The sequence below is a fragment of the Plodia interpunctella genome, chromosome 25 (genome assembly GCF_027563975.2).
Source record: "Plodia interpunctella isolate USDA-ARS_2022_Savannah chromosome 25, ilPloInte3.2, whole genome shotgun sequence".
Classification (NCBI taxonomy): domain Eukaryota; kingdom Metazoa; phylum Arthropoda; class Insecta; order Lepidoptera; family Pyralidae; genus Plodia; species Plodia interpunctella.
In genome coordinates this window covers 3684492-3707017 of record NC_071318.1, presented here as the reverse complement: position 1 = coordinate 3707017, position 22526 = coordinate 3684492, and the positions used below count along the sequence as shown (strand labels likewise).

Below are 22526 nucleotides of genomic sequence, written 5' to 3'. Positions count from 1 at the left end.
TTTACATTTTACAATACGGCCAGTTGTCATCTGCTGTCATGATCTGTCACCACTTGACGTTAGGTTTGTGCGCTCAGAACATATTGCTACTAACTTTTAAAAACATGAATTAAATTACGATAATTTGATGTTGATTAATTGTTTATTACAAATATCTTAATGTGTTCAAATATTATATTTTAAAATAAAAACATGTATATTGACAAAAAATAAATAAATTTACTGAAAAACTTTATTGAAATGACTCCCATAACATTAAATTAAAATTAAATTATTTATCATTCCGAACGTAACGTTTCACATCACATCACACAAATGACGCATCGAGTTGAATAGGCGATTTTTGTGTACAATTTTACCCTATTTATGCGTAATTAGTTCTAAAATATCGAGAATTGGATAATTTAATAGTATTTAAGTAGTCTCTCAGGCATAATCATGAGTTTTCTCGGTAAAATATTTGGTGGTAAGAAGGAGGAAAAAGGGCCAACTACCCATGAAGCGATCCAAAAGTTACGTGAAACTGAAGAGCTATTGGTAAAGAAACAGGAGTTTTTGGAAAGAAAGATAGAGGTGGAGATTCAGACAGCTAGAAAACACGGAACAAAGAATAAGAGAGGTATTTACCTATAAGCATTTACTACTAATCTGGTCTCTTAACCAGATTCGTCATTATATTTCGCAAAGGACAGTGTAACCATTTTGATAGGTAATATAGTCTATTGTGGTCAGTGAATTGACCTTGAATTCGTTGATTGATCTTACAAAGTGCTTAAAGCAAATATGACTTACCTAAATTACTAAAAAGATATTATTTCATATAAGCTATTTACTGATGTTGACACAACTCATAAAACGCTAATTACCTAACAAGGTTTTTCGTCATTAGTACAAAGAATTTTTTATTCTTTGGTACGAATTTGTTTTGTTTCTTTAGGGTTCCCTACCTCCAAAGGTATAAATCCTTATAAAATCACTCATGGGTGACAACAGACAGACAGATGCATGTATCTAGGTATTTGTTTGTGTTAAATTGTGGTGTTCTAATAATTAATATCAAAATGCTTCAGCTTTCTATTCTGCTCACTGTCCACTTGACTACTGATATTGTTATTTAGCAGACATTAAGGTTAATAAGTAATAATCTGCAATTGTAATTTTTATCAACCAAACAACTGTTGAAGTTCAATAATTATTTTATTGAATAATACATGCCTGTATGGCCATGCTATAGCAGTCAATTCAATTCATAAAGTCACAAAAGCAGTGTTGGTTTTAGACAACTTGCGAGATCATGCAGTTGTGTCTTCAATTATTTAGAATCCAAATCACAACCCAATCAATAAATTCATATTAATAAATGCAAAAATTTGTTACCAATTCAAAGTATGTACCCAACCAATCTTATTAATATTTTACATACACATAGGAGTATGGAGAAGGATACAAGCCAAAAAAATTACTGCCTCTAGGGAAGTACATGTGGGTGATGCAAATGGTTAAAGTTTGTTTATTTTATTTTTTATGTATTGAATAATATGCAGGAACTTTCTGCAGCTGATTCATCTATAACAGGTCTATATCAGGCAGTGTTGAAAGTTTTATAGTCATAGAGATATTTTTTTTATATTTTATTTTAATTAATATTCACTGATAACTTTATTTAAGTTCAGTTGTATACTTTTCTTAACTACTTAAGCAATCAGCCACTTCCTGAGCACAAACTCTTTTAAAAATGGACTTTACATTGTTATGTCAAGTCCATTTTTTAAAGAGTTTATTATTCATGTAGATGTAGAACCAACATCTTCACATAATCTTTTCCGATTATGACCACCCGATTGCTTAGGAAGTGGTTCATGCTATGTTGGTAAACATATATCAGTTAGTAAACATATGATCTACAAACCATTCATCAATTTCAATTGTCAATCAAATCCAAACTCTGCCCTCAGCTGCAATTGCTGCGTTGAAACGTAAGAAGCGTTATGAGAAGCAACTCACTCAGATTGATGGCACGCTTACTCAGATTGAGGCTCAACGGGAGGCTCTGGAAGGCGCCAATACAAACGCCCAGGTGCTCAACACTATGCGCGATGCGGCCAATGCGATGAAACTGGCACACAAGGATATGTATGTATTAAACAAGCTCAGAACAATTTTGTCTCTCTCTCTCTCTCTCTCATCTTCACCTTCCCGATTGCATTTACGGCTGTGGGGCCCGATCCAGTGTGTAAAAAGTAGTCTTAAAGTTTTGGAGATTTATCTGTAATTTTATTCAACATTGTTGGTTTTAACATAATGTATTGACAATCTCTATGGCGTAGTGGTCACCACGCCCGTCTGCCATCTGTAGGTTCTGAGTTTGAATCCCGGTGTAGACTAATATTTGCACTTGTGATGTTTGCAGTCCTGGCTGTGTTTCTGTGTTAGTGTGCATTGGATACAAACTGAGTGCTTAGTGTGTCCATTTATTTATTTTATAGAACAGTTTCATCCTGCCTGGTACTTTAATTTTTGTAAATATCTTTTCAGTGATGTAGACAAGGTGCACGACATTATGGACGATATCGCTGAGCAGCATGACATCTCTAAAGAAATCACCGACGCTATTAGTAACAATGTTGCGTTCGGCAATGATGTCGATGAAGATGAGTTGGAGAAGGAGCTGGAAGAGCTGGAACAGGTACTGCGGCCGCGCTGTCATTTCCAAATTCAACAATTCATAAAACTGACATTAACACAGCGCAGTGTGATAATGTGTTTTATTGATTATTTCCAAGTCATTTTGCAAATATTTTGAAAGACGATTTTTTGATACATGTACTTTGTGTTACTAAGCCATTCTGATATCTTTACCTTCTGATATTGATGTGAGAAATGTAGCCATCGAAACGCTCTGACAATCACCTCATAGCAAAATATGGATATGGAGAAGTATCGTGTGTTGCAGGAGGACCTGGACAAGGAGATGCTGGGCATCACCGTGCCCAGCGACGCGCTGCCGGACGTGCCGGCCGAGCTGCCGCGCGACCGCGCCAGGGGCAGCAAGACCAAGACAGGTCGGGTGGAAACACTTTACTTTCACCTTTTTTTAGGGTTCCGTACAAAAAAAAAACAAAAAAAACCACAGAAACCTTATAGGATCGGTACGTCTGTCACCGGCAGTATGTTTCAAATTTACTGAACTAGATCAGGTGAAATTTGGTAAGATGATTTAATCCTTTGTCTCAAACACACATGCAGAGTAAAGGTAAATCTGACCGTGGCAACAGCCTAGGTTGAACCTTTTTTGTTGAAGTTTTTTTATTTTTATTTGAGAATTTAGTCGTAGTATGGTAGACCAGTGGTTAAGACGCCCGAAAGGTGACTCTAGACTACACGTAGGTACCATAAAAGATTTTTACTCATTGAAATGAAAACATATCCGATTGGTGCACAGTAACCAGTAATATAGTTGAATATACTCAATTACAGTCCTTACGATGTTTCCTTTATCGGAAGCCAATGATGGTATTAACCCATGAAATTACAATACGAAAAGAAATAAAAGAAAAAATTGTTTATTTCCACCATAATTCAAATTACATCAGTTGTATTTAATAAGGGAGAAGGTGGACTGGAGCCTAAGCTAAGAAAATCCTGTGTTTCAGGACTCCAGGACACACACACACATACACACTTTTGATCACCCATCCAATGACCGATCTTTGTGCGCGCAAACACTTCCCAATCTAGGTATGTTTTAAAATTGAATAATGTTGAAATTATATATTTCAGAGGACGATGAAGATTTCAAGATGCTGGAATCATGGGCCACATAGATTCGTGTTCAAACTGTTCATTGTGATAGATGGTGTTTGCATCGGCTCGTGCTGTCTCGCTCACACACACTGGTACCTTAACGCTGTCCCTTTCTTACTTACAGACAGTTCTTGCATAGCTATGCTAAGAGTTGAAACCATAGAGTTAGTACTGTATTTGTTTATGAAGCGCGCGCGTTTTGAAATGATAAAAAGTTTTATTTAAATTTGATTTTATTTTAACTCTATAGACATTGGATCAATGTAAATTTGGATATTTTGTAAATTATCAAATTATTGATACATCTCAACATTAACTTTACAAGTGACAGGTTTTTGCAAGTCTCGAAAGTCAATAACATCTAAACTACTAGCTATATGGTTTCAATTATGACATTTACTATAGCAGCTACAAATTTATCCGTAGTGTCCTTGGACATTGCATTAATATTTCATTATATCGTACTAAGCTAGAAATAGTACCTATATTGTAAGCCATTCGTTTCATATAAGGCTTCCAAAAACCCGACATTAGAGTGAATATAAAAACAGTACATTTTCATATAAATTATCTTAATTTTGAAAATTGATATTTTAAAATCAAATATGTACTGCCAAAATAATTTTGTATGTTTGTTTCACGCAAATTTTATAGGTTAAAATATTTTGTAACACGCGCACTCTACTAAAAAAATTCTATACTTACACTTTGGCTCAAAAAAAAAGTAAAGAAAAGGATAGTTACCGATTCTTACGAGTGTAGTAAGTCGTTGCGAATGCTTTGAAGGTTGTATGAATGTAGGTACAATGTGAAGGTTACTTGTTTACAAGAGTTTAGTTACTATCGATTTAGTGTCTTTCACACTTGCTTATTGCACCGCTTTCCATTCTAGGCAAGTTGAAGTTCTTTGCAAAATGAACTTTAAAGCGTTCTCCGTATATATACTTTACATTGATTACAAATTATTAAATTCAACAAATCAAAATTAATTATTACAATGATTTAAATTGCTCGTTGTCAATGTGAATTATCTCTACAGTGGTCGCATTAAAGCTTACTTTTCAATGAACGCCGTCTAGTCAGGTGGGAGCGGTGCGGCAGAATTATAAAAATAACAATTTGCGCTAAGTTTCTCTTTCACACAAAGGTTAAAATGTTACATTGTCAGAATAATCTAAATTTATAGTTATAAGGTTTTTTTACAGGGTAGATCTGAATATGTTAACAATAAAGGAAAAATGCTGTCTAGATCTTCGTAAATCTAATATAATAAAAGTCTGAGATATGAAGATTCGCAAATATAATTTTTTTTTGTTAATAAAAAAGCGTAACAAGTAACCTTCCACGCAGCTTGTATAAATAAATATATATATTTAACAATTTTCATCTTCTGTATTCCTATTTATAGCCAATTTGATTTTGATTATAGTCAAAATGTTGATGGTGAAAGGCACGTGCAAGTTGGGATACATTCTGATATAAATATTTTTTTGTAGGCTTAAGTTTCAATACAAGTAAATGTAATTAGAAATGTTTGGTCTAACTTGTATTTGGTTAACGTATGGTGATAAATATCAAATTTTCTCATGTTTTAGACAAGACAAAAAATACAAATTTAAGGGCCTGTTTCACCACTTTATTTTGTAATCTGACAGATAAACTAACTGCTAGATAAATCTGCCCAGTTAGAAACACAATTTCATCGTTATCTATTCGATATGTTACATGTAGACTACTATCAGATACTTTATCAACAAGCGGTGAAAAAGGTAAAATAAGTGTATTATTTTTTTGTATTCAACATTATCTACCAGTATGAAAATAATTGCGATGATTTTCGAATATTAGCTAAATCGTTTTCTTGTTGTTTAACCACAAGTACTATGATCCCATAAATCCTTACTGTATAATCTTTTATATATCCTTAAAATGTGTTTTGGAAGCTGAATTATAATAAGTATCGCATGTGTAATACTCCCACTAAAACATAGTTAGTCATAAGTCTATCCCTAGGAAACCAAATAAAAGATAGACCTGTTAATTGTTACTTTTTTCGCAAAGAAAATTATTTTTATATTTCATTTTGGGCGCTGTGCACAGAAAATTGGCGGTTTAATAAAAAATAATATACATAGTGAAAAAGTTTACTTCTCATTGCGCAAGTCGCGTCTAGTGTTAGTGCCTAACTGTGTATTAAAATGTACATTTTTTTAAGCTGTAACATTAACTTATGCATTATGGTTGAATATAATATTTTTAAGAAATTGAGACCTGTTTTATTTATTAATTTATGTTGTGTACGTAAATTAACAGAACATAAAAGTGTAAATATAAAACATACAAATAGGAATCTAAGTAAAAATTTACTACTTATTTCTATATAAATTCCTTCCTTTAGAACCGCGAAAGAAAAATGGAAAAAGTGGTATTGTTATAGGCTGTTTTTTGTTGTGATTTATTTTATAATAATAATGTACAGGATATAATAGCATAGCATAATTAATAGTGCAATGCACATTACAACACATATGAATTGTTTAAATATTATAACAGCCAAAATTCATTTTAGACCATCTGCGCCCCAGGGTTTCGCTCTCATGGTAATAACGGGATAAAAAGTACCCTGGTTATTCCAGGTTATATTCTACCCGTGTACCAAATTTCATAACAATCGGTCCAGTAGATTTTCCGTGGAAGAGTAACAAACATACACACATATATCCTCAAAAACTTTCGCAATTATAATATCTGTAGCCTATCTTGTTTATGACGGTAGAATTCGACAGCAAATACCTACATCATGACACAATTAAAGTAACGTTGTATAACTTACATAACTATTGCAATAAATCTTCTGTCACCATCATTGTAAGTCATGGTGTAGGCATCGGGACTGTGAGTTGAATTTTGATAATTGTTGATCACTTTCCTTCGCTACCGGGGCTATTCTATTTTTAATAATGTTTACTTAGAGTTTTGTAGTCGAAAAATATTACATTGAGACAGACAGACCGATTTTAAAAATGAACAAAATTTATAAACATTTTGAAACCTAAAACTAATGGGGCATCAACTCCCAAATTTCCGTCATCCAAATACCATACCTACGTTCAATTTAGAATTTAATATTTCTATGATGGGATGAATAGCGAGTCTGACTGAACACTCGTCCGAGTGGGTTGCCTTGCTGACATCTGACAAGAAAGTAAAACATTATCCTTGTATATTAAATTAAAATTTTTACTATAACATTGCCGAAGATATTTGGTATAGGTATGAAAATTTTATCATTGACTTCAGTCAGCAAAGCATATCTGTCCACAGGTTTAAAGGTGTAGGTACCTAATGTTTAACTTCAATAATACTTGTCCTCTTTGATTTTATTTAATGAAGTCTTAACCAGATGGACGGCAGCTGGAACCACCCTTCGCACCAAATCCAACTTGACAAATTTAGAATTAGTTAATATAGGTATATATTTTTTATGTAGCTCTCAGGTCCCATTGCTGGGCAAAAGCCTCCCTTCTTTGTTTCCAACCACTTCTACTCCGCACCATAATATATACCTAATAAATATTTCAAAATAGTTATATAAAATAAAATATGGTCTAAAATAAGACTATCAACCTACCCAGAATCATTGTAAATTCGCCTCTATTGTCGTCGCAAAGAGTTCCGTGCAGGGTAAGTAACTTGATGATGCTTTTGACAGACTGCAGAAAATAAACCTGGAAAACGATCTAACCTACGCATCAATCAGTGGTAATGACAAAACTCCTATAAACTAGCTCCTAATTATGCAAAACACTAATGGATTTGTAGTTACTACCTACCTTGTTATTAAAATCGTGTTATAACTCCGTGTTACAATGGCTGTTCTACTGTTTACATCTAACGGAAGTTAGCTCAGTAATATATATAAATGTAATTGTCTTTTATATTTTGTTTTACATACTTAAGTACTTATCATTTGTTCACCAAACTTATCAGTTGTGGTTGTGGGCCTAGTGCCAGGCCTTCTATTAGATTGCATTGTGAGAGGTAGGTACAGTGAAATAACGTTACCTACCTACTATTTATTTAATTACCTATTATGGTCACGAAAATGTTGGTCTGATTACTCTAACGTCGACAGTTGAAAATTAATACCTTGCTCAAAAATTCTTCTGAAAAAGCATTTTTGCCACGTGTGTGCGTGTAACAGAATAAACCATGTCCTTTAATAGGATGCAACAAATACTTTAAATCTGACGGCCGCTGGTCCGTCGGTTCAGTCGATTAGTGCATGTACGAACATTCATCATGAGAGCTTACGTTTTGGTGAGTATCTTATTTTACTTTTGTGCTGATCGAATGTTTGCTAACTTTTCCTAAATATTCCATCCGACCAAAAAATGACCATGAAGTCCAGTCCAAAGTCTGATGCATAAGTACATGTAGTTAAGATCACGGAGGATATAGGGCAACTCCTCCATGTTGTTAACTTATTAATCCTGAAAAAGAAACTTTTTCAGTTTGATTAATAACGCAGGCGGAGCCGGGGGCAAAACCAACTTATAATAATTACATTTCGATGTTACCTATAGGTGATTGGATGTCACTAATTACTTACCATGTACGAAATTACATTCGAATGTAGACCAGCAGGCCTATCATCAACTTTTACGAAACTATTCTAATACAGCGAATTCAATTTACGAAGCTGAAATGAAAAATGAAGAAATAATTACCTACTATTAAAAATTAACTACGGTACACTACGGTAGTAAGCCCCTGGATATTTAATCTTTTAAAGTGATTCTTAATACATGTTGCTCAGATTTTATACGTCAATGGTTACATAATTAATTGTAAATAAGTGTCTGGTAAATAATTTTTCTATCTAGAAAAGACTTCAATATAAAAGTCAAATTTAAAAAAGCTCACATTATGATGTCGCTGCCTCCTGGCACTGGCAGATGAGGGCAAACCTAGGAAGTGCTGACTTGATGTCATCTAGGATGGTATGCGTGCCAATGGAAGGATGATGAAGACTGCGAAAAGGAGGTAACAAAGTAGGAAGCCAATAGGAATGCGCTCAGTTGAGAGAGAGAGAGAGAGAGAGAGAGGATTCCTACAACAATTAGTACCGAATTATTAGGTATTAAATTTGTGTTAACGACTTAGAACGATATCAACATTTCTATTTCATTTCTTCACAGATAACGCTCCTCTTCGTAGCTCAAGCATCTGCCACATTTGATTTTCAAACGTTCAAGGAGAATCTAGCAAGAAAACTTCACATTTTGGAAGACAAAGCGGAGAACTCCCTGCGTCAGCTAATACGAGACAATATTGACGTCGAAAGAATCAAACAGCGCGACTTTCTTCACATCATACCGTTCGTGGCATCAAGTGCTGACTTCATAAAAGAGAAACTCGAGAATCTACCGACAATTATACAGACTGGGAGCGATAGTCTGAGATCGTACTACCACAAACTGCATAGTTTAACAGGAAAGGACCTCCATTCGGCCTTCGTTGCGGGGGTACCTTGGCCAGTGTTAAGACGGAAGGATGAGTTCGACGACTGATTTTAAATTAGGTAATTTATTTGTAAGGCGTAGCTGAGAGATTGTTAGAAATGCTTGTGAGGACGACATCAATGCCGTTGACAAACGATCACAATGCTAATAGCGCTTAGGTGACTGGTCGGTGGTACATACCATGTCAATTTTATGGAATTTTGATGGTATTAACTTTTATGAACTTTAATTTTTCAAAAAATCATTTCTTATCATCAAATAAAATAAATATAATAGAAGAAATCGATAATAATGTGATAGTGGAGCTAGTGTGCGGGTCATGATTATCATAATAATGCATTGTCATCAAAACTAAATGTATGTACTTACAAAATTTCCCTGCTTTAAACTTGCAAGATTCCATCCGAGACATAGGGACATACATTGTAAGTTAAATAAAAGCTTGTAATAATAAACTTGTTAGTAATTTATACTCTTTTGTTTTATTTTTATTTGTTGACGGATTTCTGACGATTTTCTTTCATGTGTTTATCAGGATCACAGCCTTATTTTTGCTTCTCCGTAGCAATTATAATGTAGATGGAAAAAAAAATCACATTATAAATACAACCACTATAATAATAACTTTATTAATTAGAAACACTATTAACAATGTAAACATCCTATCAAACTACTTTCCAATATCCAAATCCCTTAATAGTTTATCAAAAATGTCATCGCTATCATTTTTCGACGTCAATTCATCCAAACCATTCTGAAAATCACCGAATTCTTCAGCGACATTTGTGTCTGCTAAACCTAATTCTTTTAGAAGAGATAGATTGTCGATATTGTCGTTTTTGGCTTTGTCCATTGAATCAAAATCTGGTAGAAGTTGCTCTGAAGAATCAGTATTATCTTTATCCTTGTTTTGTCGTCTGTTCACGACTTTTGCTTCTTTGATATCATCTTCTGAAATATCGTGATATTCTTGTATTTCTTTGCCGAATTCTATATCTTCTTCGTCCTCTGGGTTATCCTGGAAATTGAGAATAATAAAATAATTGTTAATATTTTCCCTTTTAAAATAACTATTGTGGACTGAAAAATGTTTTACCTGTATGATCTGAGTGGTAGATTTGTATTGGAAGGCGTTTTGAGATAAATCCACTTCTACAGGGAACAGTGAAGAATTTTCTTTCAGATGCTCAACTGTTTCGCTGTAAAATAATAAAATGGGTGTTATTGAATGGTGAACCTAATAAAATACTATACACTTTTGTGAAATGTAATGTGTAAATAATATTCTTCTTAGCGTATCGACTCGGCGAAATTTTGTGGGTGGTAAATAATATTTTAAGCAATGTTAATATTTTAAGCATTTTAACTGGGCAAAGTAACAGTTGTGAAGCCCGGAGTAAGCGTAAAAAAAAAACATTTTTTTTTAATCTGCTGTGATACAACCGGCCGCCAGCCTTATGTCAACCGTCCTTGGGAATGTTATTGCCTAATCAGTTATTGCCATCAAGGGCGGAACAACACGCCTCACGATTTTGGAATATATCCCCACTTTTCACTTACTTGTGGTAAACGGCAAGGCCCTGTATAAACCTTCTCAGTTGGTAAGCTACATCTTGTGTTTTTTTGTTGTCCAAAAGTTCCAATTTTACCAAAACATCTGATCTGAGTCGTGCGAATCTCGCTCGCGCGTCTTGTCGACATCGCAAAATTAACCTGAAAGAGTTTATGTCGATGATGTTGTGATAGTTTCTCCTTTGTTGAGATTACATATTTTATTTGAATTAGGTATCGATTTATTAATTATGGCGACTTTGATGATAGTCGCTATGTGGATAGCCATAGACCGTGCACGTGAAATGCAACGCGCTAATGAGCGAGAATTAAAACATACAGAAGGTTCACCACGAAACATACGAACACGTAGCATGTTACTAAAAAGAGAGAATGTGCGGACGTATCGATATGATACGTGTTTTATGTTTCTTGGTAGCCCCCCAGGGTTCAATTGAAATCTGTCTGAGTCAGAGCGGGGAAGTAAATTTATCTTAAACTAGCTTTTGCCCGCGGCTTCGCCCGCGTATATTTCCCACGGTAATTTCCGAGATGAAAGACATAGGGTGTCCTCCATATTTCAAACTATAAATGTACCTATGCAAAATTTCAAGAAGTTTGGTTGAGTTAGATAGAGTGAAGAGCTAACAAATAAACTTACTTTCGTATTTATAATATTAGTTAGGACAGGATTAGGATCATAGATAAAATAAATATTACGATATTAGTTGAGATCGAAAAACTGGAATAGGATTGAAAAAATCTGAAATTTATTTATCTTTTCCCAATTGGAAACTAAACAAATTCTGAGCACTGGATCCGCGCAAACATACTACAGGCCATGGGAGAAGCATGACCGTTTCAGATGTACTTCTGCAACCATTTATGTTTGTCAATGGAAAATTAATGGTAATTATTGGGCTGGAAGCTAGAAGTGCTTTGTTCAGTATCCATGACTGTATGAATGGATAAATAAAGCAATGAAATAAAATAAAGCAGATTCATTCCTAGCAAATCCCACAGGAATAGTACTTTTTAGTTGCCCTTCTTCGTACTTATGCGACTGATATGTGAAATTTCAAGATTTGTTAAGTAAATAAAGTGTGAAGAGGTACAATGTACCAAACAAACAAACGTACTTTCACGGTTTTGTGTCGGGTTCGGAGTCAATAAATATCACGGGAACTGTAAAATACCTACATACACTCTGCGCCATCTACTGATTGTTATAATATTAAAATTCAAAATATTTATTGGCAGTCTTTTATCGAAAATCCCACGGCAAACTATCCAAATATAGTTTGGAAATGTAAATTTAAAATTTCATGTATACTTCTAAATCTTGCAACTCTTATTTCACGCCCTTAGGGAAAGAATTTCCAAAATTCCTTTCTCAGTGGCCGTCTTACCATATACCTTCCTGCCAAATTTAATCTTTATCGACTTGAAATTAACTCAGCGCATTTAGCGTCACCTATAAGAGACAGGTTTTTCGCAAATCGCCACGGGAATAGTTTTTGGTTGCCTCAGTAGCCTCAAATCTACCTTGTCTTGATAATCGTCTAAGTACAAAGTATACTTTCAGAAATATAGAAATATAGATAGATCGAGAGGCAGCATCCAAACATGATTCTCTTTCAAAAGAGTCTCAAATAATGGGATCTAGACGATGCAATCTTGGAACGCTGTGAAGCTAAACGTTCATCACGATCCGGTCGACTTTCTGTCACCTACTCAAGCGTGCGCAGAAACGGAAGAAAGTTTAGATAAATAAATAAATATATTAGGACAAATCACTCAGACAGTGCTAGTCCCAAAGTAAGTTCTAGACTTGTGTTATGGGATACTAACTCAACGATACTATATTTTCTAACAAATACATATATAGATAAACATCTAAGACCCGGGCCTATCAGAAAAAGATCATTTTCCATCATGACCCGACCGGGAATCGAATCCGGGACCTCTCGGTTCAAAGGCAAGAACTTTACCACTGCGCCACCGCGGTAGTCAAATCGATCGTGAAGCGAGTCAGCTTCTATATTCTATGGTGAAAGTTCTATGGCGAGAGTAAAATAAACTGTATTTTTTTTCTAACAAAAATATTTTTATGGGAACTATAATTATAATATATTTGACGATTTTATTTTCAATTTTATGAGTTCACATGTGGCGCCATCTATTATCAGGTAGTTAAACTAATTATCCGTATTTTTTAATATAAATTTTAAGTAAAATTTTCGAAATTAATACTTATACAATGAATAATTACAAACTTGTTTTTGAAACTTCAACCTAAATATGAACGTAAATCTGGGATACCAAGTAGCCTGTATTGTAATCCAGGCCACATTCTATCTCTGTGCCGAATTTCATGCAGCTCCGTTCAGTAGATTTTGTGTGATACAAACATACAGACAGACAGACAAAAATTCTAAAAAAATATGTTTTGGCTTCTATTGACTCTAAATAGTCCTCTCCTATTTATTTTTCGTAAATATCTCCAATGTACAGACATAGTCCAGTTACAGTTTTATTATAAGTATAGATAATCTGAAATGTGTCTAAAATAATTCATTAGTGTTGTTTTTACCTATATTCATAATTCCCAGTTTCCACCCTATAAAGGGGTTCCTGTAAAGCGTTATAACCATACTCCTCATCATCCATCTCCTTAACCTTCAAGCAGTATGAGAGATACTCAAATTTGGTGTCGGCATATTTGCGAATTGTCAATTTTGTGTCTGGTATCGCTTTGTTAAGGTATGTTCCCATGTCTGCTAGAATCTGCAATGATTGAAGTGTATTTACTTTTCCTGATCAGGCCTGTCTTCATCATTCTATGTATGACTTTCGGGAATAAATTATCTAAATGACAGTGAAAACTCCATCAAAATCAGTTTCGTTATTTAAAAGAGAAAACTTAGAAGCAAACAGTCGTGGATGCCGAAATTTGTTTTTTTTTAAAGTGTAATGATATTGTTCCATAAAGGATTTAGTTCTAAAAATGGTATGAAGATATAACCAGATTTCATCCAAAATTAGAACTCAAAGAGGGATAATATACAGATTGTTGATGTTTGGATGTTGTGGATGTTTTTCTCCCAGATGCGTCGATAAAACATTATATTTTAATTAGAATTAAAAACTCCTTACTGGTTTTAATGCCTTGAGCATCTTTATGCCATCTCTCTCTAACAACCGATGGTATTGCCCGAATTTGGAGAAGGCCTCCGAAGCGCGAGGCTGGGGTTCCCTCACGCCTATGGCTGCGAAGATATCCCCCAATGCCTTGTATGTTTGGAGCAGGTCGAAGTATGATTTTAACATTCTGGAAAATAAAATGTCGGTAGAAGACATACGTTTTAGTATAAACGATTTAACCGTATATTAAGTTGCCTTGTAGGCACCTCTGTGCAGTTTTATCTATCGCTAGTGTTATGTTTGGGAGACCTGATGCAGTGTTAAATGCGTTGGCCATGTCCACTTAATTACTGGCCAAAAAGTGAGTTAGCGGTCTCCAGAGTCGCGACATTAAAATGGAAATGGGCGGGGGACCTGTTGTTACTAGCAGTAACAACTGGATAAGGATGACCCAGGACAGAGATGGTTGGCGCAGACGCAATGAGGCCTATACCCAGCAGTGGGTTACGGAGGGCTGCAGATGATGATGATGAGTCCAACTAGTTAAGATAAAGAAGTCTTACCTTTTCGCGTACTCCACCAATCGTTTATAAGTCCCTTCAGTCTCCCTCAGTTCATTCAGTTTGGCGACCAACGTATCATTACATAGGATAGCTCTGGACAGACCTAATGCATCAGCGGCGCCAGATGACATATTCTCCACTAGACGATGCTTCATCTTCTTCATTATTATGTCTAGGGATTTGCCCTGGTTTGGGTCCGCGTGGAGTTTGTTGTAGTTTATTGTTACTTCGTCCTAGAGAATTGAGGATTTATTTATGTAATTATTTAATTGCAAAAAATATATTGGATTACATGATAAAAATGAGCACATGGGTGCATCAGCTAAATAAATATCTTCCAGTAGAGCCGTGAAAGGAGAGGTTAACAATGTTAGTGTAGATCAAATGTTAGTGTAGTTGCATTGAAGTAAGTAGTTCATTTGAAGACTAATCTTAAGTTTCTTATCAGATTGACAGTTCTCTAAGGGTAAGGTATGGAAAATTAGAAAGAAAATAGGCCATGAAGCAGGTCGTAATTAAAAATCACATTACAAGCATCAGAAAATAAATTAGTCAAAAGTATACAAGTCTGATGATAATATGAGAATTTGGTCTTGCCAGAAGCTAGAAGATTATTAATTTTAAAAATTTTAATAAGTATTGTTTAATTTAATTTCTATTGAATATAATATTAAATTCTTAAATACCTTAGCGGCCTGTATCATCTTGGCCACTTCCACTTTGGTCTTCCCCTTGACCGACTGTCCGTTGACTCCAACCAGCTCATCACCACTTTGTAGGGTGCCGTCTTTAGATGCCGCCGTATTATCGAAGATCTGAAAGTTATGGTCAGTAGTTTCAGTTCTATTTAACGCCGTAACTTACCTTTTGGCTTTACCAATTTCTTTTTCCATGACAATGCATATGATAAACATGACCTAATGGTGCAACGTTTTACTGCATGGTTATGATTTTTTTGTTACGTGACAACAAGATCTCTCGGACGACCACAAAAGCTGTCAAAATTTTTGTAGGAGTTTTAAAAAATGTAGTCAAAAAATTTTAAGTATGTCATTTATTTGTAAATGCATGTGTATATGCTACTCATACCGGTAAGCGTAGCGAAGGAAATCCTAAGAGATGAGCGGACGCCCGAATTAGGGGTAGATTCTTGGCGAATTCTGATGGCAAACGTTCATTCTGGAGAGGAAAAGAATAGGACTGGTGATCATAAAAAATTGAGTTCTTCAAAGCGAAACAAACGGTAGTGATACAGTGGTTAAGACTGTCCGCCTGTGATTGAAAGGTCCCAAAGTTCCCGGTCCCAAGATTCGAACTCTACTCGTACCACATGAGTTTGTATGTACCAATCTGACTCATGTAGAGTAGTTTTCATAGACCCACTTTACAGACACCACTTGCTTCCGTTAAAGGAAAACATCGTGAAACCTGCACGCTGGTTGACAGTTTTAGTTAACAGGTTAAGGTAAATATATAGGTAGTATATAGCTTGGAAAATTACCTTAGAATATGACCACTACATGTTTTCCCGTGATGTCGTACAAACCGGCTAAGGGTCACAGCCTAGGTGGCTTATAGAACAGAACAGATTTACCAAACCAAGGAGGGTTGACGTTAGGCATAAAATGCCACTTCAACATTTCAAGGTTAATTTTGACGCTGACCGCGTGCTTAGCGGCATCACAGCCCCGAACGAAAGCGAAAACATGCGGAGATGAGGGTGAGAGAGAACAACTGAACTGACCTGCACGATATAAAGGCAAGGGCATAAAGGTGCTCCTCCACCTATACTTATTCCGATTAAGTTCTTCTCATCTTTGCTTAACGTTACGCTGCCGGATGTCACTGTCATACCCCTGAAAATGTCAATTGCTTAATCGGTCTTTCGTAATTGTTTGGCAGGTCGAGGCGGTATTAATTTGAATTACTAATCATTTTGCGACATGTCGTGCGTTGCCACTTTCCTTTTTGTTTTTGTATTTTTCTCGATTTTTATTTTATGACCCAAATTGCTGTTGGCTTGGACAGTCAACAGAACATTAACCAACCCAAACTCAATGTCACTATTACCGCGTCACAGAATAGACCTTGCAGGGTGACTTGACTTACATCTTTTTTTTTAAGAAATAATAATAATGAAGTTACTAAATTATTCACTTATTCTTATGAAGCTACAACTTTAACTTAAACCTATTACTTTTTGAAAAAAATCCACTTAAACCTTTTATGTAAACATATTTTTTCTCAAAAAGTAATAAGTACGTATTTACGTGTAAACTAATTTTATAAATTTTATTTTAACTAGACCTACATACAGAACTAGCTCCTTACTGAGCCCTAGATTATCTACAAATCATAATTATTTAATTGATGAACTATTTCTCTCGTATCTAAAGCTACAATGGTTCTAGCTTTTTAGCTTTTATTAATCTGAAACAATCATCAAAATACTAAATATCTAGCAGCTGTATCTCACGAAAATCAGAACTAAAAAAAATTCGTTAATCATAAACAAAATCGACAATTAAAATAAAACACGTTTAAAAAATAAAACATTTTATTATTTTTATAAATAAGCACATTATTAATTAGCCTAGCGGCTACAGAGAGAGCTTCATAAAAACTTAGTAAACAACTAAATTATGAAATTACCTACATTTATTATCTTCTCTTCAATGAATGGAGTTCCAATGTAGAATTTGATTCAAAATAGACCAAAAGGGAAAATAGACCGATAGTTCCGGAGGGATTCAATGGATTGATTAGCTAAAATTGCGATGGTTATTGTGTATTAACTAGTGCAGGAAATATTTTTTACGCATCTATGGAAACAAATCTAGCGTTTATGCTTAGGTGCAGCAAATGACATAACACTAGCCTATTCTTGTTGCCCTCACATCAAATCTTGATGATATATCTTGTATCTTTCTTGTCTCAAGTCGTTGAATATGCAATCTTGGTTGAAATTGTCTCTGTTTTCTTCACTAGCCCTGTAGAACAAATCAAATAGGTAACTATTTACACATAAAGCAATATCACCAAAGACCGTCTGAGCCCAGGGTCCCTACTTTTTCTCTTCCATCCGCACTATCTTCGGCATCCTTTTAGTTGTTAGACCATTGGCAAGCCTATCATCCTTGACAATAAGAAGACTAATACTAATATAATGAATGTGAAAATGAGTCAGTGAGTCAGAATATGTGATGAGTGTTGAGTGTGTGATCAAATGAGTGAGAATATTCGTCATACATTATCTACGTACGTTGGGTACGTACGTAGATAATGTATGATCTTCTTGTAATTTCGCATACATAAATGGTACTCAGGAGTACGGAGAAAGCCAAGGGAGTTCGGAAATTCATGCCGACGATGCAAAGGACTTAAGCTAATATAGCTAAAGGCGGAGTGCCGGCTTGCTACTGTGCCAAATGGAGAAGAAAAAGTAGGAAAGCGGACCCTAGTCTGGGCTCTGACGTGCTATGGCTGGATGGAACCGGGAAAACGCTCAGGTGAGAGAGAGAGAGTGACAGACATATACTTAGATAAGAATAACATCGATCAATAAATATATTGCGTGCGATATACCACTTTATTCAGGTTGAGTTCATGAGAAAATATTTTTTGTGAAGATTATTTCCTTTTTTTAGAAATACTTTACGTCGTCAGCACCATACTAACGGCCATGGTCGCGTTTTAATGATCATTGCATAGTATTTAATGATCATTGCAATCCTTTCTTTTTGATAAAAAGCTTCCAATCATTTGATCCGGAAAATTCAAGACAATTGTGTCTTGCATAACAAATTGTTACTCGGTAGCCAGTTATCGCTCCGCAATGTAACTAAAATGGCCGATAATCAGAAAATACAACTATCATACTAGCATCAACTTGAAAAATAGCCATATTTTATATAATTACTTACTGTTCGACGTCGTTCACATTATTTTCCTTCATGTACTCCTGAATGGAATTGGAAGCACTATGTAAGGACATAAATTGAATTAGTAAAAATGTTAGCAATGTTTTAATATTTTCAATTAAATACTCCGTTTCTTACCGTTCGTCAATAGATAATAACAATTTCGATTGCATTGGTGTTTCTTCGGCTTTGCTAAACAAAAAATAAGTCAAAATCACTTTAAATATGTACCTACTTACTTATCTTTCAGAGGTTCAGGTTTTTTAAAATTTAAGTACGTTTATAATTATCAAAGTAAGAAGTACATATAGGTATTAGAATTAGCGATTGAAATTTGTCAATTTCAAAATAAAAAAAACCGTATTTTTACAATAACGAGTGTCCTAAACATACGGATCTGTGGATCGACACGAAATTTTAAGTAAAAATCTAGATAACAAATAATACGTAAATTGACCTTTAATACATCAAATCTATTAAAAAATAAGAAGGTTGTACTTGTACCTACATAATATTCGAAACATTTAAAACAATCTACACGAATTAATGTTGAAAACAATATCAAAACTAAATAAATAAAAAGTATACAAGTTATTTTTACAGTTTATCCTCAATCTGATGTGACATCATATACTGCTGGGGATAAATCCTCATATCGTTGTAATTAAAATATTCGTATGGTTGCTGCCACATTTCTCCTCAATACCACAACACGACACTGAATATATCGTTTCGAAATCCGCCAAATACTGACTCAGTTAACAGATAAAACCACCATATTTCTGCAGAACGGAAGTACACTGATAAGGCTAAAACTATACAGTTAGATTTATGTGATGAAAGAAAAGACATGAATTCAAACATAATGTAGTTAGTAGAAATTAGTACATACACACTCCTTTTCGCTTTTCGTAAAAATAGTAAAAATGTTTAAACAAAATACATAGTAACACTTGGGTCAAAACGAATGAACCATTTGTGTCGCCGAATAAAAACATTAAAAACTAAATTACAAATTAATTACTCACATTTTGTCCTCTTCAAAAAAGAAATCATCATCGTATTCTTGCATCATTTTGTATTATTATTTGTTGTGAACCGAATTTGAAACGAAAATGTCAATGGTTGAATGTCAAATTGTCAAAATTATTGATTTTCCCGCGAGCTGTGTACACAAGGCATGTCGATAAAACAGCACGCCATTTTCTTGAAAGCACCAATCAGGAGCTAGTAACGAAATAGCGGGAAATGAAATCTTACCTTGTTTGAATAAAAAAAGTATGTGTGGGACTGGGAGTATCTTAAATGATGATTTATTGTATAATCCAATGGATATGGACATTTATTAGTATTTTAGGTGGAGTAGGTATGGGCAGCGTGAACAGTGAGTATTCATGTTGACTGGAAGAAAATGCTTTTAGCAAATTGAAGATATCAAAAATTATTATAATATGTACTAAAATCGAACGATAAAATTTACAATAATAGAAAAATACTATTTTAAGACATCAAGTCTGCCATTCGAACAAAGTTTGAATAAATAAATAGATAATTAGGTAAATCAATGTTGTATTATATTAGGGTTCCGTCAAATATGAAATAAGTAGATAACTAAATATATAAAAGAGTTTTTGTACTATATGAAGTATTATTGCTTAAACAAAATCAATATTTCCTTTCACTAAGGTTCATAATACTACTACATATTTATAGGTAACACTTATAGTGATAATGACCAAATAAAGAAGTTTTAACTAAGTGTGTTAAGGACTTCTTTATCTATACATTGACCACGCGATCTTAAAAAGCTAATGTCACGCCTGACTTTACCTAATGAGGGCGCTGTATATGTTGGAACTATAATAAAATACATAGACCACGTTTAGTTCAAATTTCTACCCCGCGCAAATTTATTTTTAATTGTACGCTGTTGTGCAGTGTTTAGAAATTGCCAGCCCTAACATCCTACATATAATCAAGGCAACAACGTTCCTTATTACGCAAACTAATATGAACTGCTTTAATGTAAAAGTTGCAATAAACAACCAGTTTCTCTGTAATCAGTACCTCTAAGTGCGCGACACGAAACAGTTGAGTGGAGTTAAAATGAATTTAATTGTGAGTTTTTTTTAAATACTTAAGCGCGCGTACCCATATTCTTTAAAAAGTGGCATTCTGTGACATAATACAAGTGCATAAATAAAATAACAAATCATAAATTATTCGTTGTCGATGTTTCAAATTGAAGTGCATGTTCGTAATAGATAATAATATATTTGTGTCTCAATTTTGTGTGTGAGTTTTATTCACGGCTGAGAAGTCCAGAAACCCACGGAAAAATTAATAATTAAATTTTCGTATTTGTATATTTCAATTAATCCCTTTTGGGAACGCTGTTGTTGCCTATTAGTTGTCAATGCTATTCTTATCAAAAAGTACACCACTAAGAGCTTGGTCTCGTGGGAGGTAGGAGTGCCTTAAAAGCTATTCGTGGTGATATCCTACCAGTGTACCAAATTTCATCAAAACTTTTTCAATAGATTTTGCGTGAAAGAGGTACCTAGGTACATGAATGCGTATTTAAATAAGTATGATTATTTACTCATAAATGTCTTGTTTTAATAATTGTAAGTTTGTATTTTTCTATGCATTATTAAGAGCATTACTTTTAATATTAAGAGCTCTTAATATTAAGAGCATTACTTTTTTCAAATAAATAAATTGATGGCCTAAGGCCAATTTCTTATCCTAGTTATTGCAATCATACACTACTTTCAGAGTATGAACAATGATAAAATAGTAGGTAGGTATGCTATTTAATATAGTAGGGTATTTATTTTCCAGATGTTTTTCAGTCACCAGATATTTTTTAATGTTAAAAACAAATTTACATGGAGGCCGTATGACCTCCATGTAAATTTGATGGAGGTAGGTAATATCCTGAAACCCCAATATACATACTTTAAACAGAACAAAAATGTGAAACGGGTATTTAATTAAATTAATTATTTAAAATTGAATTTAATTATCGTGTTTGATAATAAATAGGTATCTTTCTACTGAATTTTTTACTCAAATAGCCAATTGGTTCCAATCCAAATAGAGGTTCAGTTAATGTCACATCACTCACATATATTTCTTTTTTAAATTTGGATTTCGAACATCTTTAACAAGGAATTTTCTTTTTCAGTCCGCGCTCTGTCTTTGCGGCCTGTTTTATTCATCGTTCGGTCAAGACAATCCTGTTGGTCCAATCGGAAGTTTTGTACGAACAAACTTGATTGGACTGCCAGTTATACACAACGTTGAGACGTGGATTTTCGAGCCAGATGTGGCGCAAAGGAGAAAGAAACAGTTCATAGAACTACATGGAGATAAAGCTGAAAAGTTGATTGAGAGGTTAGGTTTAGGAATCGACGGAAAAGCAGACGAAAGGCTGGTCCAACAGAGGCAGAGGGACGAAGGGCACTTGGGAGGATCAAATGCTTATTTACCTTGAAGAATTTCCAAGGACAGGCGTTACGTTACGTTTACGTCAGACAGGCGGCCGGTCGTAAAATCACAATTTTATATATTTTAACCGGGCTTCGGAGGGTCATTGCCAAGAATAATCCCAGGAACAAGCTCATATGTGACTGTGTATTTAAATAATTTATCTTTAATAGTTACTGAAGTTAATAAATGACGTCGTTACAATATGTATAGACGTATTATTTTTGTTGATCTATAGCACAAACTGACAAGCAAGGCCGGTTCAAAAGTCATTTTGAAATATTATTTTCTTCACTGAATTATTATATCTACAGCCTTGTGAATCAGTATTGTATCTTTTGAGAATTGTTTGTGTTTCAACTAGTCAAATCAAATACATTTTTTTAATGTCAAAAATAAAAATGTACTTAGGTATATGGAGCGTGTATGACAGTGATATCTTGTGACAGATTTCTTATTAGACTTTGATAAGAACAAAAATGATAGTAATTCGAACGAGTAATTAAGAAAACTGATGAATTACTTTA

The 22526-nt window shown here is 34.3% G+C and overlaps 2 protein-coding genes and 1 long non-coding RNA gene across 10 annotated transcripts; 2 read left to right on the top strand and 1 right to left on the bottom strand.

Moving 5' to 3' along the window:
- Positions 1-298: 298 nt before the first annotated feature.
- On the top strand, positions 299-6072 carry shrb (shrub). Its single transcript, XM_053764066.2, has 5 exons — positions 299-619; positions 1956-2133; positions 2536-2686; positions 2954-3062; positions 3781-6072. The coding sequence occupies exons 1-5, from the start codon at positions 439-441 to the stop codon at positions 3822-3824; spliced, it is 663 nt and encodes a 220-aa protein (XP_053620041.1). The 5' UTR covers positions 299-438; the 3' UTR covers positions 3825-6072.
- Positions 6073-7851: 1779 nt separating this feature from the next.
- Positions 7852-9801, top strand: LOC128680852 (uncharacterized). The gene is made up of 2 exons (XR_010370243.1): positions 7852-8124; positions 9006-9801. It is a non-coding gene; the product is annotated as an uncharacterized LOC128680852 (long non-coding RNA).
- A 125-nt stretch (positions 9802-9926) lies between these two features.
- Positions 9927-19683, bottom strand: PICK1 (Protein interacting with C kinase 1). 8 transcript variants are annotated; one of them, XM_053764302.2, is made up of 14 exons: positions 19536-19656; positions 19109-19289; positions 18646-18699; positions 18511-18567; positions 17485-17577; positions 16332-16443; positions 15677-15766; positions 15274-15402; positions 14588-14820; positions 14037-14211; positions 13474-13667; positions 10890-11042; positions 10426-10528; positions 9927-10347 (listed from the first exon to the last, which is right to left on the bottom strand). In XM_053764302.2, exons 2-14 carry the CDS (start codon positions 19198-19200, stop codon positions 10000-10002), a joined length of 1833 nt encoding a protein of 610 aa, XP_053620277.1. In that variant the 5' UTR covers positions 19201-19289; positions 19536-19656; the 3' UTR covers positions 9927-9999. The 8 variants fall into 8 exon arrangements, with proteins under 8 accessions (XP_053620277.1, XP_053620279.1, XP_053620278.1 ...); XM_053764304.2 differs by lacking the exon at positions 15677-15766; XM_053764303.2 differs by lacking the exon at positions 19109-19289 and having other exon boundaries at positions 19536-19650.
- Positions 19684-22526: the final 2843 nt, after the last annotated feature.